The 19,160-nt window shown below is 46.9% G+C and overlaps 1 protein-coding gene and 1 long non-coding RNA gene across 7 annotated transcripts in view; one reads left to right on the plus strand and one right to left on the minus strand.

Moving 5' to 3' along the window:
- Nucleotides 1–6,890, minus strand: part of LOC144282466 (uncharacterized) — a 39,249-nt gene extending 32,359 nt beyond the window's left edge. For both annotated transcript variants that reach the window (XR_013350900.1, XR_013350901.1), the window contains exons 1-3: nucleotides 6,617–6,890; nucleotides 2,659–2,762; nucleotides 1,300–1,407 (exon numbers count right to left, since the gene is read on the minus strand). This is a non-coding gene — a long non-coding RNA (uncharacterized LOC144282466). The remainder of the gene's footprint in view (nucleotides 1–1,299; nucleotides 1,408–2,658; nucleotides 2,763–6,616) is intronic.
- The window catches only part of STAB2 (stabilin 2), a 139,565-nt gene that overhangs the window by 1,985 nt on the left and 118,420 nt on the right, over nucleotides 1–19,160 (plus strand). For all 5 annotated transcript variants that reach the window (XR_013350892.1, XM_077846120.1, XM_077846118.1 and 2 more), the window contains exons 2-5: nucleotides 1,268–1,401; nucleotides 3,339–3,454; nucleotides 15,220–15,305; nucleotides 16,076–16,145. Coding sequence is in view for 4 of the 5 variants with exons in the window: in XM_077846120.1 (XP_077702246.1) it covers nucleotides 1,268–1,401; nucleotides 3,339–3,454; nucleotides 15,220–15,305; nucleotides 16,076–16,145 (406 nt within the window). In the remaining variant the exon portion in view is untranslated. The remainder of the gene's footprint in view (nucleotides 1–1,267; nucleotides 1,402–3,338; nucleotides 3,455–15,219; nucleotides 15,306–16,075; nucleotides 16,146–19,160) is intronic.

A 19,160-nucleotide genomic window follows, 5' to 3' on the forward strand; every position in this document is an offset into this window, starting at 1 on the left:
CAAGGGTTTTCTGAACAGGAAGCAAAGACAAGATGTATCCTACTGGCCAGCAACACACAGGGTAGGAGTTGAAGCGAGGAAAAGAGATAGGTATGGTTTGAGGGAAGTGGTGTGGCCCGTGGTGTGGTGTGGCCCGTGAAGAGTGAAGCGTGGTGGGTAGGGGGAGAGGCTAGCACACTCCTACCAGGAGAGGCAACAAGCCAAACACAGGGGGCGGGCAGGGTGGAGAAGCAGGGGAGGAGCGCAGGAGAGTTCAGCGCCTACGACCTTCCAGGTCCCTGCCAGGCAACTTGCACATATCACACCGTGTAAGGGTCTCTGCAAGCTGGGGTGTGCAGTCACCGTCTCCGCATTGCAGGGCATGGAATTAATTCACGACTGTGCACTAGCCACGTACACAGCCTGATCCCAGGCTCAGGTCTCCAGACTCCCTGATTCAGCCTTTCTTCCTGGTACGAAGCTGCTGCTTCCTAAGCTTGATGGGAAATGAGGGAGACTTGAGGAAGGACCAAATCCACTTGGGAGGATCAGCATCAACATCATGGATGATGAGGGATCCTGGAGACGGGGCCAAAGTGGGTCTGCAGCACCTGAGTTTCCACCACCTGATGGTGCTGAGCAACTGTTTCTAGTGTGTTTGCTGTGTTTCCTACAACTCATTCAACCCACAGATATTTACTGAGAGCTCCTATGCACCACACACCGTTCTAGGTGCTTAGGGTACCATCAAGGACAAAACAGAAAAAGGTCACTGCCCCTTGGAGGCCCATATTCTAGCTGAATTATAATCAAAAGATTTCAGACAATCTTTTGAAGCAGGAAATACATGCTTCACAGCAGTTAGCACCCAGACTGGGCTGTTTCTGTAGAATCCATGGGAAAGAACATTCTTGATCTACAACCAAGTGACCCTAAGTAACTGCTTTAAAGTTTTCCCATTTGGAAAATGTACAATATATTTCAGATTTCCCATTGGGTACGTGTGTGTAATGACACGACCATGCTTTGCTGAATTCTAGACCACAGATCAATGACGGCAAGTAGGTGGTGCCAGGGGCCGCCCTCCCACCCGCTGCCATAGCAGGCATTGCCTGATGATCCCAACACTCCTTCTAAATAAGGTTGAGAGGGACAGGCCAGTCATCACCAACCCATCTTGTTGCCATCCCTGTCATTCCGTGGACATGAAGCTGATGGGTGGGGAACGTTGACCAACCCAGGCTCTACTAATGAGACTTGATTTTTTTTTTTTTTTATGTTTTCACAGGCAAATAGATGCGATAAGAAATCTCTGCTTACCATTAGGACCGAGTGCCAATCCTGCTCACTCAACTTGGGAATTAACTGCCCAGACGGCTACACCAAAGTTACCAATGGCTCCATGGGGGTCCGAGACTGCAGGTACTCCTGAGAAAACAAGCGTGCTCAAGTCTTGCAATTTAAGGGGTTTGTGAAGCCAAATTGAAACTTCCCATCTCAAAAACTGCAAAGCATTTCCATGATTTTCCCTTATTCTAAGACTTCATTCGGTCCAAACTTAAATAACTCACAATTAACCACCTTGAATCTAAAAAATATACTTTTGATTCACATTTTAATACAAAATTGACCAAATTGCATTACACATAAACATTTTCCCTTCATCTTGCCCTTCTTTATTTTGAAAATCTGGGTTTTGTTTCATTTGGGAAGGCTTCCAGCCAGAACATGGACTGAAAAGCGAGGGGTCTGACAGTCATCTTACAAGCTAGCTGAGGACCCTGATACTAATTAGAACCTAAAGAAGGACGACAAAGGAATTGCAGCTTCATGCGTTTTATATGAGGATGGCCTTTCTGAAATCCTCTTCTGGTTCAAAACTCTCATAATTCAAGGCAGAGCCTCACAAAGGATGGAGGAAGCAGTTTCCCTCAGAGCTAATAGAAGTGGCACCCACCTCGAATGTAAACACCACGTTTTATGTACTCAGTCTACTAACTTAGACATTAGATGGGTCGAAATGAGTTAATTCCTAATTCAGTGATGAAGATCAGTACCATTTCTTATTTTGTGTAAAATAAGAATGGAACACTGTCATGTCACACTATTCTAAATTCACGTTTGCTTAATGTGACCCCAGTAGATTCTAAAACCAAGGTCATAAGTTTAAATAAAAGGTTCTAAATACTACCTGACCTAGAATTAGCAAGCGTATGTGATAGTTGACCAGTCGGCGACCACAGCAGGCATACATTTGTGGCCAGATCCTCTTAAGTGTATGGAGGGACGTATGGTTCACAGTGAAAATTATGTGGTGACTTTTACGAGGGGTTTTTTTTGTACTGGCTACTTTTTTTTCCCAGCAAGGTGGATACTCAGATATATGCTCCCCACCTCACCATCCCCCTCCAATACACACACACACAGACACACACAGACACAGGTGGGGTTACTGCACTCATGCTCTCTGTTTTAGAATTGAGGGCTTTGATCTGTCATCCTTTTATGATGAAATAAATCCACAATTGGCTCTTGAGGCAACATGTGGTCCTGCCCTCTGCTCTTCCTCCTCCCATCTTTGTGAAGAGACGCCCCCACCAGTATTCTCAAGCCTTCAGGGGAATTGTCTACTCTGTCTCCAACTTGACTGCCCATAAAGCCAGTAGCCCAGGGACTCACCATCACACGATTCCTGACAGGCCTCGTTGAGAGAAACGATACCCACGGAGGATCGTCTCCAGATAGACTAAAGTCAAATCCCAGAGTAAGCCGTCCATGATTCCCTGAGAATAGACAATGGAGTTCAGCCCCCATATACGCGCTTCTCCCAGTCTGTACCTCAGTGACATGAAAACCTTTTTAAGAAACTCATCATCACATCTCCCTTGAGGAAACTGTGGCAAATCTTGCCTGTGAATTACACCGCCTCTCACAGAAATGTCAACATCTACTGTATCTGAAAAAAAAAAAAAAAGTGCTGATTCTAAGCAGCAGCTGGTTTTGTTTAAAATCCAGAGATCCTTCTCACATTGGCTGAGACAGACAGGTGTGAGGTACACCCCTAGCACGTGCCTACCCTGACACCCTGACACCACCTGGTGTCTTCTAACCTCACTTGTGACATCACTGTAGACATTTCACCTTCATTTGCATTGTGCTCTGGTTTTTTCAGCCATTTCATACAATCAAAGGTCAATCATGATTAAGTTTTACTCTCCCCAGACAGCAAAGTGTATTCAATCTCTGTTTTTTCAAATAATAGGCAAGTGTAAAGGGAGACCTAAGTAAAAATCTGGGCCAACCCCACTGCCCGGAGTTAACTGTGTTGCTCTGATCATGATGTCCTCTTCCCCCACAAGGTACGCCTTCGATATCAGGAAGTACTCGCTGTATCTCCCCGGATGCCGCCATATCTGTAGGAAGGACCACGTCCAACCTCAGTGCTGTCCAGGCCACTGGGGCCCCAACTGCATGGGTAAGTGGCACAGCATCTTTCTTGGACTCTAATACTTGCTTTTCGATGTCCCATTTCACAGAAACTCGAAAGGAAGGAAGTCCGATAAAAGGAGACTGTCAGCACCTTTTTCTCGAAAGTTCCATTTCAATCTATATGTAGAAGAATCTTTCTTGCTCTGTCAGCTTTTATAAACAGATCTAAGTAGAACTTGACCTCCAGTTCAAGGTCTCTTTTTAGAGAATTCCCTTACAAGTCAGAAAAAAGGACAATTGAAAGGATATCCATTTTTATGAAAGAGATAATGGGCCATAGAGAAGATGTAAGGATGCTGGGCTACTACAACACAAGTACAATTTTCTTTAAGAAGAAATTCTACTACAGCATCTCAGAGACCACAGGTACTATTTGGTAACAAAGATAATCATCAGATCTGCTCAAAGTCTAGTCCGTAGGATGGAATGTCAAATACTACGATGGCCCGTCTCTGCCTCTCTCTCTGTGTGTCTCAGGAATAAATAAATAGAATCTTAAAAAAAAATAAATCAAACATTATTGTAGATGAAAGTACTTGACAGAGTGACACACACACACAAAAAAAAGCACTTTAATAATGTTTCAGGGGTAAATGAGAATGAATAACAGTCAACACAGACCTCGGACAGTGACAGCCAGGTTCGGTGCCATTCTGTCTTTGAGCCCTTGGTACACATGGGTGACTCCCAAACCATGGGCGGGCAGACAGGATCCCAGCCCATCCGTGGGCATCGTGCCGTCACAGTGTTCTGTGCATGGATGGGGTCGGCCTCCCATCCCCTATGGAGTGTGCACAGTTCCTTGTAGGTTCACACAGTTCCTTCTGCTGGGGCTTGAGGCCAGAGAAGCAAAGTAGGTAAAAAGCCAGAGCTGGATGGTCTTTCTACTATCCTGTCATTGGAGCAAAAGGCATGTCCCTTTATCTTCATCTTCCAAACATACCACATGTCTCCAGAGGCTTCCTTCCTTTAGCTCAGGAAAGAGATAAACACTCTACTTATATTTCACCTCTCACGTTTTGTGGCGATGACATGTGAGGTCTTGCCTATCACTTTACATTTCCACAAGGATATGGCCTTTTCCAAGCTGCTGACGTGTGTGTGAGGAAGCACCAGCTCCAGAATGGCTTTCTTTCCAAAACCGGCATGGCATCCATTCTTTTCAATGCATCAACAAATACTTCACACTTGATACTCAGTAACTTTTAAAATTGTTTTAATAGTGGCTCACTCCAGTTAGAAAATAACTCTGATCAACTCCAAAATAAAATCAGAAAACACACCCAAAAAAAAAAAAAAAAAGCACAAGAAAAAACTATGCATCATCTTCTAAAATTGAGAATAAGGCATGGATTCTCACTTGGGGAGGAATATGTCATCCTGACATAAAAAAGGTGTTTCTACCCAGGTTTAACTGGCTTCTCCCTCATTAAAACCAGGACTGCTTTACCAGACCAGCACAGAGCTGTCTTTACTAATCAGCACAGAAACATATTTTACACATTGAGTGTGAAATGGTTGCATTTGAACAACCAGTATCCTACGTGAGAGGAATTAGATTTTTTTTTTTTGGCATTCTGGTTCTCCTGATTTTACCATAAATGCTAACTGATTTGCACAAACAACTCCAAGTAACAGAAAAGAATGTGGGCAAAGGGGTTGGTTATATAGAACCCGGGTTGTGGCCAAAACAATCCAGTTATTTCAGAGGGAAATGGTTCTGATTCTTCTTTTTCTGGGTGGTATCATCAAATCCTGCACATTTATTATTTTTCTTGGCCCTGCATTGTGTCTCTAGACCCGGTTGTGCGCTTCTTGCCATTCACCGAGCAGGTTGCAAATCATGGACTTGCATGGCCTTGTGGCCAGTCTGGCAGGTTTGTCCCCTTTGGCTTTGAGTGAGAAGGAAAGCGCCATTCACCTAAGGAGCCTGCTGTATGGCAGTGTCCCGGGGAGACTGCTTCAGCCAGAGCTGTCGGCAGCTGAGCAGGACGTGGCATGAACGCAGCACTGGGGCAGCAGCACTGCCAGGGACTGGGAGTGGGCACTGTGCTCCCGGGGGTGAGGTTACAGCCTGACACTGGCCTCTGGCTGCTGGCGACCTTATGATCTTCCTTTAAAGAAGCAGAACAGCCATGATTTGCCGACAGCTTATAATATGTGAGCCTGCAGCTGAGCCACAATCCGAGGCAGGAGGCCATGGGGGCTGCAGCCGGAGGGAGACGCGATGGGACCTGAGATCCTTGGGAATGTGCCTTACAGCAAATGCTGTACTGTCTTTTTGAGCTCAGTTGCTGAGAACATCAGTTTTACCATCTTTCTTCTTACCAGGGGCCTGAGGGGATAGCAAATGATTCGAAAGCAGGGCTAGATTGTACGCTTTTGCCTTAAAAGTTTTATTTAAAAACTGAACACGTCATTTCATACATTTTAAACTTAAACCATTCAATTCAGGACATAAAACGAGGACTCTCTGTGCCCCACACACCTGCTCTCTTTTTCCCAAAGCTCCTCCCAGGAGTGGCCCCTCTTCGGTCAAGCGCTGCCTGAGCACTGACTGTTGTGCAGCCGCACGTATCTGATAGGTCCAGTGCCTACCCCCAAGGAGCTCGCAGGGGCAGATGTGGAAAAATAATCCCCCTGTGGGCCTGGCAAGGCCCTGGGGATTCTGAGGGGCCCTGCAGCCTGCTCAAGGGCCGCAGCTACTGGTGCAGAGCCAGGCAAGAACACAGGCCTGTCCCGAGGCCCAGCGTGGTTCTAACCCCCTCCTACCCCTGTCTCCCCAGTAACCACTGGTTATGCCGGGTCTGTGGCTGGGAAGGCCGCCTGCCGATCGCAGCCTGTCCCCAGGAACTTGCTGCTGTCACCATTAGCCAGGTGCCTGTCACTGCCGGGACTTTGTTCCATGACACCAGGGCTCCCCAGTCCAGTTCTGTAGCTGAGGGACGGTCACCCCCCACCCCTGCCCCTCCCCCCCAGCCCCCCACCTCCGGGCCTCCCAATACTGCACATACCACGCCCTGCTGCTGGGCCTGAGGGTTACAGCCACCTCCCCCACCGCCCCATGGAGCCATCAGTGGCACAGGACACCAGCTACGTTAGCTGCACACACACAAGAAGCACTTGTACAAACTATTCATGCTTTTACCTGTGACTCACATGTAAGCGGCATCTGTGTTCCATGCGGTAAAGCTGTCCTTCAGCTGCTGCTTTGTCATCACAAAACGGAAGCAGTGGTGCCGAGGGGCCTGCCTCCGGGTGGTGCTGCGGCTCGGGTGAGCGCATGTGCAGACTCTGGGGTCCGAGGAGGCAGCAGGCGCTCAGAATAGGCTGGTTTGCACCTCTGGCCCCCGTGGTTCGAGTCACTGGCTGCCCTTCTCCCGGGGCCTGTGTCTAGCTTGGCTCCACCTTCAGGTGCTGACCTGCTGTGCTCTGGCTTTGGGGTTAAGGACGCAAAATCTTGAGTCAGGCCTGATTGCAGTGCTCATTCCAGAACTCACCAACCACGTGGTGTTAGGCAAGTGATTTACCTCTCTGGGCCTCGATTTTCTTTTCTCTTCTTTTCTTTTTTAAGATTTTATTTATTTGAGAGAGAGTGAGAGACAGAGAGAGAGAGACAGACAGAGAGAGAAAGCAGGAGGGAGGAACAGTCTTCCCACTAAGCAGGGAGCCCAATGCTGGACTTGATCCCAAGACCTGAGCCCAAGGCAGATGCTCCACTGCTGAGCCCCCCGGGCTCCCCTGGGCCTCAGTGTTCTCATCTGTTACCTGGGGTTGCTGCTGCTGATGATGATGTCAACATCAGTCTTGCCTTCCTCAGGTGTGTGAGGATAAGACCATGCGTGTAAAGGGCTTAGCAGCAGTAAATGCTCACAAATGCCACCCACCTGCTAAAGACCTGATAACTAACCCTTGACGCTGGCAGCCTGGGGATGACATCCCCGTGCATCCCATTGTTTGTGCAGTTCACGGCCTCTTGGCTCTATTATTTTTCTTCTCACAATTGTCTGCGGCCCCTGTCTTTTCAGGTGCCTCGTGCCAAAGCAAAGGCCTGCCCTTTGGGGTGCAGGGAACATATGCCATCCCTCTGCTCAGGCTGCTCTAACCAAACCTGTGACAGTAGATGTTGATTTCTCATCACTCTGGGGCTAGAAAGTCCAAGACCAAGACACTGTGGATTTGGTCCCAGCGGAGGCTCTTGTCCCTGCCTCACAGATGGAGAGCCCTGTGTCCCCACATGGCAGAGAGAGAGAGAGAGAGAGAAAGAGAGAGAGAACATGCACTCTGGTCCCTCTTTCTCATCTTGTAAGGACATGAATCCCATCATGGGGCCCCCACCCTCATGACTTCATCTAAACCTAATGACTCCCCAAAGCCCCACCTCCCAATGCCATCCTGTTGGGGTTTGGGACTTTAGCATATGAACCTGGGGAGGCACATTCAGTCCATGACAGTAATTACTGACCTTGGCCTTTCCCCCTGGGTCACAAGCCACTGGAGGAAGGCTAAGCCAGGATGAGGCACCTGCTAAGACAAGCCTCCCTCCCTCACAGAGTATACTGTTGAGGCCCTAGAAGCTTCCCAGGAGACAGCACACGAACACCTACCCAGCGGGTGCCTTCACCCTCTGCACAGCCAACGCAGGCCCCCATGGGCCCTAAGTAAAGCGGACTGCTTTGTTTCAGTGGGAAGTAGCTGTAGGGGCAGCTCTTCAGAGGTGAGGCTAAGACTTGGAAGCTGCTCTTAGCAGCCCCTTCCTTCCAACGGCAGCAGGAACGAAGGCCCCCTTTCTGCTCAGGCTCAATCTCATGTCGCTTTCCTATGAAAACACAAAGAGAAAGCATGAGGAGCTCTGAACACCACTGTAGGCATTCAATGAACCGAAATTAATTGCTTAATTAAATGAATGGCTTATAAAATCACGTAAGCCGTGTAAAATAGTTTTGAGCTATCCGTACAAAGAAGCACGACTCTGAGCCCTTAAGGTCAGCGGGAGCTGGGTGAGAATCCTTGTCTGGCAGCCTGTGACCTTGTTAGCCATCCTCTCTCTGCCTCAGGGTCCTCTTGGCAAAACGGTGGTCTTGACACTTCCCAGAGTAAAGAGTCATAGTTATTAGTTGTGAAGCATATGTGTAACGTCCTTGGCATGTCACTCGAGGCTTAGACTGCTAATAATGATAGTAATAAAAAGAACAGCACAAAAAGGAGACAAAAACAAGACAAGTTGGTCTTTCTTTTTTTAAAGAAAAAAAAAGATTGTATTTATTTATTCATAAGAGACACAGAGAGAGAGAGCCAGAGACACAGGCAGAGGGAGAAGCAGGCTCCCTGCGGGAAGCCCAATGTGGGACTCGATTCTAGGACCCTGGGGTCACACCCTGAGCTGATGGCAGATGCTCCACTGCTGAGCCCCCCAGGCGCCCAGTTCATTCTTGCCTAATGCTAAGGGCTCAGTGTGTGAGATTCCCTCCCTTGCCCTCCCCCTCTGCCCTCTGCCCCCTGCTTGCACCCGCGCACTCACAATCTCTCTCTCTCTTCCTCCCTCTCAAATAAATAAATAAATAAATAAATAAATAAATAAATAAAATCTGAAGAAGAAGAAGAAGAAGGAGAGTCCAGGATTGGATAGTCAATGTAGATTTGACCTTATGAGAAACCATCACACTGTTTTCCTTTCTTTTTTTTTTTTTTTTTTTTTTTTTTTTATTCATGAAAGACACAGAGAGAGGCAGAGACACAGGCAGAGGGAGAAGCAGGCTCCATGCAGGGAGCCTGACGTGGGACTCACTCCTGGGTCTCCAGGATCACACCCTGGGCTGAAGGCGGCGCTAAACCCCTGAGCCACCCGGGGTACCCCTGTTTTCCAATGCGTATGCATCATTTTGTCTTTCTCACCAACAAAGTCGTGAGAGTTCCAATTGTCTAGCACCCTTTCTGGCACTTGATATTACCAGACTTCTAGAAAATGTTGCCATTGTGCACGATGCCATTTCATTTGCAGTCATTTTAATTTGCATCTTTTCCATGCACTTATTTGCTATTCACGTATCTTACAAGTCGTTGTTTCTAGAACATCTTGAGAGTTCCTTAAATGCTTGAGAGACAAACCCTTCATGTGATATGTGATTTTTAAATATTTCTTCACCGTCTGTGGCTTGTCTTTTCACTCTCTTAACACTAACCTTTGATGAGCAGACGTCATTAATTTTGGTGAGGTCAAGTAGATTGATTTTTCTTTTATAGATCGTGTTTTTTGTGTTATATCTAGAAATCCTTGCTTAGCCTAACATCACAAAGATTTTCTTTTATCTTTTCTTCTGGAAGCTGTATAATTTTAGGTATTGTGTTTAGGTCTAGCATCCGTGGTAAGTCCATTTTTGTGTATAATTTGAGATATGGCTCAAGGTCTGTTGTTTTACATAGAGATACCTAATAATTCCAGCATCTTTTCTTGAAAAGACTATCGTCTCCCCATTGGATTGCCTCTGGACTGTTGTAGAAAATCATTTGCCCATCAATGTGTGGACTCTGTTCTGGCCCAGGGACCGGGGTGCATGTCCCTTCATCATTCCACACCCTCACAATTACTGTAACTTCACACTGAGTCCTGAAATCCGCCAGTGTAAGATCTCCAACTTAGGCATTTTCAAAATGATCTTGGTTATTCTAGTTTCTTTGTTTTTCCACGTAAAATTTAAAATCAGTTTGCCAATATCTACCTGAAAGTCCCACGAGAATTTTAACTGCAACTACATTGAATCTGTAAGTCAGATTACATAGAACTAACATATTAAAGTATTGGATCTTCTAACTCATAACCATAACTACACTGTATCTCTCCATTTATATAGGACTTCATTTCTTTCTTTCTTTTTTTTTCTTTTTTGTCAATCTTTCATCAGTTTTAGCTTACAGATTTTGCACAATTTTTATTATGTTCATACCAAAGTCTTTTACGGTTATTAGTACTATTTTTTTTTTATTTTTTTTTTTATGATAGTCACACAGAGAGAGAGAGAGAGGCAGAGACACAGGCAGAGGGAGAAGTAGGCTCCATGCACCGGGAGCCCTACGTGGGATTTGATCCCAGGTCTCCAGGATCGTGCCCTGGGCCAAAGGCAGGCGCCAAACTGCTGTGCCACCCCGGGATCCTTATTAGTACTATTTTTAATGGTGTATTTTTATTTCGATTACCAGTTGTTTCTTACTAGTTTATAGAAATACAATTGACTTTCGTATATTGGCCTCATATCCAGAGAACTTATTAAATGTATGCATTAGGTCTAATAGCTTTTTAGTTTTCTCTGTAGACAATCATGTTGTCTAAGAATGGAGACAATTATATTTCTTCTTTTCCAATATATATACACTTTATATCTTTTTTCTTACTTTATTGCACCATTGTTGATGTATTATCTGTTTTGTATATTATTGGATTCAGTTGGCCACAAATTTGTTTTAGAACTTTTTAATTTTTGCCTCAGATTTTTTTAAGGAATGTTTATATGTATGCTCATTGGAGATGCTAGTCTGGTTTTCTTATTAGTATTTGTCAGGCTTGGGAATCAGAGTAAGAATGCTCTCTATATAGAAGGAGCTGGGAAGTATTCTCTCTTCCTCAAGTTCTTGGAAGAGTTTTTGTATAACCAGTATGATTTCTTCCTTAAATGAGAGATATATGCCCCAGAGAAGCCATCTGGCATGGAGTTTTCTTCGTGGGAAGGATTTTAACTTCAAATTCAACTTTTCAAATAGATAAAAAAAAAAAAAAAAAGATGCAGATCTGACTCTCTTGAATAAGAGAGGGAACCAAGGCAGGTTAAATTGGAAAAGTCTGAGATTACATATAGTTCTAAAAACATTGGGTAAAGCTGGTGGGGAGCACCCCAGCCAAAGCCATCTAACAGAGGAATCTGCCATCTTGTGGCAGTGGGCCTGCCCTGATATCCCTGCCGTGCTCATGCATTGGCTGGAAGCAGATATGGGAAGCATGGCCTCATGAACAGGATGGTTGCCAACAGAAAAATTATGCTCCCACAGTGCACATCTGAGAGGTGCATTTTCATAGCAACTCTACCTGGAGAAGGGCCTCAGGAATCTATCTTTGTAACAATCCTTCCCCCCACCTCCATCTCCACGTGACTAGAAACATCTGGTCCAGTGAATCACCCTCAGAGGAATAACTGCTTAAAGTTTTACAAGAAGGGCTTCCTAACTGTGTCCAAAGGAAAAAAGGGGCCCAGACTTTGTGGACATAGCATCACACTCTTGGGAACTCAGATGTGAGACGCTCCCTAATTTCTCTGTGACCAGCCTTTGGCTTATAATTATATTCTTAGTAGATGACTTTGCCTTGTTTTCTGCTCTATAAGTTATCATGAGGCAAGGGCCAAGCAGAAGGGACAACCCCGGAGGATGGAAGAGTTGTATCTGCCTCAGGAGAGGGTCTGGAAGAGCATGTGTAAATGGGGGGAAAGGTACAGGCAGGGGGTGGAGGGAAAAATATGTCTGGGCAGCAGGATAGACAGAAAAAAATGGCAGATAAGAGAGGAGGTGGTCCAGTGCAGGGAGGAAGCTAACAAACAAAACACAAGTGTGAGACACTGGGATTCTGGTGTCATTGCCTGCCGAGTAAAAATGCCCGGGAGAGCATTTCTGCAAGTGGCCCTGGGTGCTGAGTCCCAGGGCTGGGGAGGCCCTGTGTTCTTCTGAGCCAATCCACAAGGCAAGGTATGGGTCCCCCAGTGAGCACATTGCACACCGAACCATGGGCAGAGGCACAGGAACCAAGAGAGGGAAACTGTGGCAGAGCTGTCACCCCTCTGTCTTCCTGGTCCTGCCCAGAGGTGGTCCTGATTCCCAAAACACCATCTCAGCCCAAGAAAGACCTAATAGCAGAAGAAAATGGAAGAAGAGCTGTCTGACAGCCAACAATCAATGGAAACGCTCTCAGCACACCTTGCTCAGCCCTGAAAATGCAAGTGCTTCAAGGGGGTTTCAGATGAACTTCAAAGTGTGTACCTGGCACCTGCTCAATTAGGCCCTCTCCTTCCTCTTCATCCCTACCTCCCGCTGCTCTTTTTAGGATAAAGGCCACCATCTTTAACAAGGCTCTTCTTTAATGACCTGGCTGTTGCCCCCTCTTAAGACCAGATCTAAGTCAACTGGGCCTTGAGGGTTAGGTTGTTCAGAGTCAATGTCGGTAACTTCCAGCAACTGGATTGAGGAAAGCTCATCCCAGTTTGCAAACTAATATTTGTCTGATTGCCTTTTTTTTTTTTTTATTTGTTTATTTATTTTTTTATTTTTTACAAAGACAATTTTAAATAACATTGAACCATGCCTCTCCCCAGTACACTGGTAGGACCATGTAAATAAGGGACCCAGTCTGTGTGCTCACTGTGTACATCCAGGACCTGACAGAGTCCTGATTCAAACAGATGCCTAATAATTCATTTCCTGAGTATTGTTATCTATTATAGCACTAGTCTCAAAGATCAGAAACTAGAGAGGTTAAGGAGTATCCACTCTAAACAATAACAACCATTTATTGAGCACCTACTGCAACCTGCAGGAAGACACTTGAACGAGTCTTAGAGCCATGCATTGATTTTCCCAAAAGGGTACATCTGGCAGGAAATTTAATTGGGGCTCAAACCCTGGAGGTCCTGATTGCAGAGTCTGGGTTTCCCAGGTGACTTATAAATATTAGCTGCATGTCAGTGTGTCTTCTGCCTTGCTTCCCTCATAGACGCGTCTGTTATCTGTGCTGTGATGGGGTTGCAGCAGTGCTTGAGGAGTCTATAGCATAGCGATGAGCAGCGTGAGCACCTGCCAGTGTTTGAAGCCTGGCTCCAATCTTGTCATGGGAAGGAAGGATACACACTCAAAATGTGTAATTTAGACTCTGCAGGCAAGAGGGGAGCCAGAGGCAACACTGTCCATGGGTGTGGAGCTTGACTGTCACCTCCCCAAACCTACAAGTTATCAATGCTTTTTTAAAGACCTAGCCTCATAATTCAAGTGAGCCATCAGAGTCTCATTAGGAGAATGGCTTTTCTCTGCGGTTATAAGTTTCTTTTTCCAATGACTGTTTTTCAACTTCTGTGGGTGCTGGTTTCTTGGAAGACATATGGCGGAGCAGGCTTATGGCACAGAAGCGCTTTGTCGAAGGGTGTAGGCGAGGAGGAAGGGCTGGCAAGTAGACACTGCTGGTAGAGCAGGGGTGAGTCCCTCATCACCCCTGGCCAGCTGGATGGCTTCGGGCAAGTCACTACTCTACTACTACTTTGGGCAAGTCACTCTACTACTCAGTTTCCTTTTCTAGAAAATGGGGCTAAAAATGGGCCTTAACTGCAGGGGCTTGCTTTGAGTAGTCAATGCATGCACCCTTGATTATGATCTAGACCTCCGTGACATTAGCCATTTTGTGGAAGGCATTTGACTCACTGACTTTGATTTGGGATAAGAGCTGATCCTGCCTCATTCACACAAACATTTCATTACCGTTGTGTGACTTCCATCTGGTGCTGGCTAATCCAGGCCCCTTATTTCAACAGTTAGGACTTGCCCAGGCCAGCATGAAGCCCATGCTGACTCAGCACTCAAAGTGCAGGACAATGGCAAGTAGAAAAAGGAAATGCTCTTCAGCCTCATGATGGTAACACCTGAAGCTTCACTTACCCATCCTGTAAATAAATCTTCTGTCAGGTTTTGGACCTTGTAATATCTGACTCTCTAGCTAGATGTCCCTCTGTCCCAACGTGGAAGATGGTGTGTGACACATAGTAGGTATTCCCTGAATGTTTAGTGAACAACTGAAATCATCTAATAAGTGTCTATAAAAGCTCCCATTCAGATCTGGGCCGAAAGTATAAATCCATACTTGTTAGGAAACAGCTTGTGAGCAAATCTAAATTCCTTTGCCACATAAAGCACCTCATTAATTGGCTCCAACCAGCCTACTAATCCTCCTCCACCTGTGCTTCTCCCATGTCCCAACTACCGAGTTCTAACCCCACTAAACCTTAGAGCATTCCCAGGATGGGTCATGCCCCTTTACAACCTTGTGGACCCGTACACATTCTCTGTTTCTGAAATGCCCTTACCTTTTAAGCGTGGTCAGCTCCTACCAAGCCTTCAAAACCCCAGCTTGAATGCCTCCTCCTCCAGGATGTCCCCCTGACCTCCCAAGGTACATCGATAATCCCTTCTCTGGAGTCCCTCAATCCCCTGTCCAGAGCACTGAGGAAGAGGCCAGCTTTAAGGTCGTCCTCAGGGCGGGACTAAAGTCCTAGCTTTGCAACTTGGGCCAGTTAGGTGGCCTCTCTGAACGTCAGTCTTTTCATCTGCTAACCTGTACCCATAGCAATGTCTCAGGGTTTCAGTGGGAATAATTTAATTAGAGAATTAGAAAGTAGGTGCCCCTGGGTGGCTCAGTGGGTTAAGTGCCTGCCTTCAGCTCAGATCATGATCCTAGGATCCTGGGGTCCAACCTCAGCCTCATCTCCCTGCCCAGTAGGGAGTCTGCTTCTCCCTCTGCCCCTTGCCCCACTCGTGCTTTCTCTCCTTCTGTCTCTCTCTCTCTCTCTCTCTCTCTCAAATAAATAAATAGAATCTTTTAAAAAAATTGTAAGTTTCTCATCCCTGGCAGCCAGCACACTAGCTGGCACATAGTAGATGCTCAATGCATTCTTGCAAAATGCTGTGTGCGGTCATGCATGGATGACTCTGAGCCCTCTGATCCCCTAGAGTGTCCAGGAGGAGCGAGATCCCCCTGCAGCGGCAGGGGCAGCTGTGCAGAAGGCATGGAAGGAAACGGAAGGTGCTCTTGCCAGGTAAGTTCTGAGACATGTTCTCCTTACCTGTCATCCTTCCATAGACACATATACTCCAGGTGGAATCTCTAAGAAGTAGCGATATTAATAAAAAGAATGTAGGATCTGCAGCAAAATGATCTCTTAGGGGCTGCAGACCTTTGAGAGAGTCACATCCCCCCTCAGCCTTAAGCACATCCTTCTATAAAATTGGCTTAATCAAAATACTTATGCAATTGCATTCATTGAAAAAGTGCGATGAGATGATATATGTGAAAATATTTTGTGCGACTCTTCAGAGCCATGGAAATCACCATGTTTGTCCCCATTAATAAGCGCCACTATCAGCAGGCTAGGCAGTGGTCAGCAGTCAGCCATTACCCCATGAAAGTGACCTTTTGTGAGCTTCAAGCCTTGGATAATTAAAATGCAGAGAAATCCTTCTTCAAGGGATGGAGCTCAGTTGTCTTCAGAAACACAGAAGTGAAAGAGTGTTCACTCTGGAGTGAAGTTACGATGTGACTGCTTGCGCTCGCTCTCTGTGTACCTTCGGGTGACAAAGCAGCTCCTTCTGAGGAGCTCCAGACTCTTGGTGAACAGTGGTGCAGGGGTTAGTGCAAATGTTATAGCATAAAAACAGCCCAGTATGATGGCAGAAGGAGAAAGAGGAGCTTCAGGAAAGGACAGGTACAGTTGAGAAGCAAGTGCTGACAGGCCATGAGTTAGAAATCCAAGGGCTTCACGGAATGTAGAGTACTTGGGCCTCATGCCATCTCCCTGCTGTTCCACAGGATGGGTTTGGGGGAACGGCCTGCGAAGCCTGTGCTCATGACAACTTATTCGGACCCAACTGTTCAGCAGGTATGTCTGATTTCTGTGTGATCAAATGCATGTGTGAAGGCCAAAAGTCAAACCTGGCTGATGCCGCTGAAGGCCCCAGAATGGCTGTTCCTTGGCTGGTGGCGGGAAGGGGTGCACCAAACTGTTATGTAGACCCAACTCAACACAGGCAAAACAAAGAGGTGACAACAAATGCAGTCTTTGGAAGGAGAGGCAGTGTCTTCCGTAGCTCTCAGCACCCATGGCAGCTACTCACCAGTAGTGCTTTCTGTCAAATTTGGCAGCGTATGGTTCCTGCCCTCCAGGCCCCAGGCTCCAATATCCACCTGTTGCTTGCCCTGGAGGTCTTTCTGGTCCTGGTTTCAGCAGAGACCTTCCTCCTAAGAGCCTCTTCTTCCATGGCAGGTCCCACCTCATTCAGTTCCCTCCTTTTGGGAGTTCTCAAATACCTCAGGTGATCAGGGATTACTGGCTCCATTTTGCAGATTAAACAAACAAATTGATACTGGCTTGTGCATTCTCTTGTTTCTCCCCAGAAGTAGATCCTCAGGCAAGGATTTCAATACAGGTAGCATATTTGCCATGTGACCCCAGAGACATCCAGAAAACGACATAGGGAAGATAAAGGTGACACCATCAAACTGGAGACAATTAGATGATTAGAGCTGGACGCCCCAGGGAATCGGGGAGTCAGGGTCAAACATTCATCTTAGAGTCGTCCCACCAGAGGGAGCAGGAACCACAGTGTGGGACAGAATAAGGACCCCTACCCCTCCAAAAAATGTCCACATCCTAATCCATCGGACCTAGGATTATGATATTTCACATGGCAAGGGGAATTGTGGTTGCAGACGGAATTCAGGTTGCTGATCATCTGACCCTAAAGAAATTATCTTAGGTTATCCGTACCCAAAGGTCCTTGAATGTGGAGGAGGAACGCAGGAGACAGTGTCAGGGTGCTGAGATGTAAGGAAGACTCTGCCAGGCTTGGCTGGCTTTGGAAACAAAAGGGAGCCGCAAGCCAAGCAATGAGGGAAGCCTCCAGGAGCCGGAAAAGACAGCGATGGATGCAGCTGCCAGCGAGCACTTGGGCAGAACAGCCTTCCTAGGAAGGGCCCTCAAGGGACTGGGGTGGCTGGTGCAGCCTGGAGAATGTGGGATGGTCAGTTGGGCTTGCCAGATTCAGTCTCCCAGAGGTCGTGTCAGGGGGCCTTCACCCAATGGGACCTGAGTTCTGGCTTTTCTGGAAACCCTGATAGACACTGCTTGATTCGAGTACCATTTGCAATGAATCCTATGGCCCGAAAGCAGACATCTCACCCCATAGACCTGCACCCTGTGGAACAAGTCTGACCTGCAACAACGCGGAGGCTTTATCTCCTGGTCCACGGCCCCTTGAAGGCAGGTGCTGACCTGCTCAGGGAAGAGACGCGCACCACACTTTAGTGGGATGAATACGAGCATGAATGAGGGTATAGATGAATGAACAATCTAGTTCACTCCAGCCATACTGTCCTGACCCGCAGGCTTGACTTTGAGAGGCAGCATGTAGGGATCATCAGGGCCTTGGTCCACACTCAGGCCGGGCCTCAGCCTGAGGGCTTCTAACCGTGGGAGCCCTAAGTTCACCAGGCACATGCTCGTCTTGTCTTCCTCCGTAAAAACAAAAACAATACTGTGTCCCTCGGTGTCATTATGAGGATATAGTGAGAACATCAGCGCACAATACATGTCAGCAATTATTATTTCCAGGACCAATTATTCTCCAGTGACCCCCAAATTTAGGTCTCTGTTCATCCACCACTCCACAGAAGATTATTTCACGAGGGTGTTGCCAAAAAACAAACTGAAGACAGATGTTGGTATTCAGTGTGTTTTTGACATTGCATGTTACATTGAAGGGCGTGCTTCCCAAACCAGTCCTTTCCTAATCATCCTGGGATCTGAATCACATATTTTAGATAAGTATTGGAAAGGGAAAAAAGACAGCATCCAACACTGTTTACTAACAGGAAAGCCAAGGGCAGCTTGGGGATGAAAATCTGGAAAGAAGATGAGCCCGTGTTGCCTCCAAGAAATGGGTGCCAGTTACTGATAAGCACAGATAGACAAGGAGGCTGTGAACGTTTCTATTTTTTTTTTTAAAGATTTTATTTTTTAATTCTTATTTATTTATGATAGTCACAGAGAGAGAGAGAGAGAGAGAGAGAGGCAGAGACATAGGCAGAGGGAGAAGCAGGCTCCATGCACCGGGAGCCCGACGTGGGATTCGATCCCGGGTCTCCAGGATCGCGCCCTGGGCCAAAGGCAGGCGCCAAACCGCTGCGCCACCCAGGGATCCCTGTGAACGTTTCTAAATAAAGTATCCTCCCTTCACATTGTTCGGGCCCTGGAGGAAGGGGAAGTGAAAGGGGAGAAGGTGGATTAGAAACTTAAAGTTTTAAGTGAGAAACCTAAACTGGGACTCAGGAAAGAAAACCCCTTGCTCTAGGCTCCAGTCAGTAGAACTCTGGGAGATGATGGAGGGTCCTAATCTGCACCATCCACGCAGGTGCTTGATGCTCAGAATAGATGGATGGATGAATGGACAGACGGACGGATGGATGAATAAATGGATGGATGGACAGACAGATGGAAGGATGGACAGACAGACAGAGGGATGGATGGACAGATGAATGGAAGGATGGACAGATGGACGGACAGACGGATGGATGGACAGACGGATGGACAGCTGGCTGTCTTGGTGATGACTAGCCTTCTCCATTATCAAGGACAAGGGGGACTCGCAAACCTTTTCAGCTGGGCGTCCACCGGGTGCCAGTATCAGCCCATGCAGGGAGGCACTGGTCCTCAGAAGTGACGTGCTGCCCATAATGGTGTGCTGCCCGTAAGTAGGACAGCTCCATTAGCTGCAGGTTATTTTTAACACTGCCTGTAACCTGCTGCCAGAGCATTCTCTTACCCGCTGGTGAGGAGTTCAGCCTTGATTGGACTCACAGCCAAGGGCTTTCACCTGTGCTGCCAATGTCCCAGCCT

The sequence above is a fragment of the Canis aureus genome, chromosome 13 (genome assembly GCF_053574225.1).
Source record: "Canis aureus isolate CA01 chromosome 13, VMU_Caureus_v.1.0, whole genome shotgun sequence".
In the NCBI taxonomy this organism is placed as follows: Eukaryota; Metazoa; Chordata; class Mammalia; order Carnivora; family Canidae; genus Canis; species Canis aureus.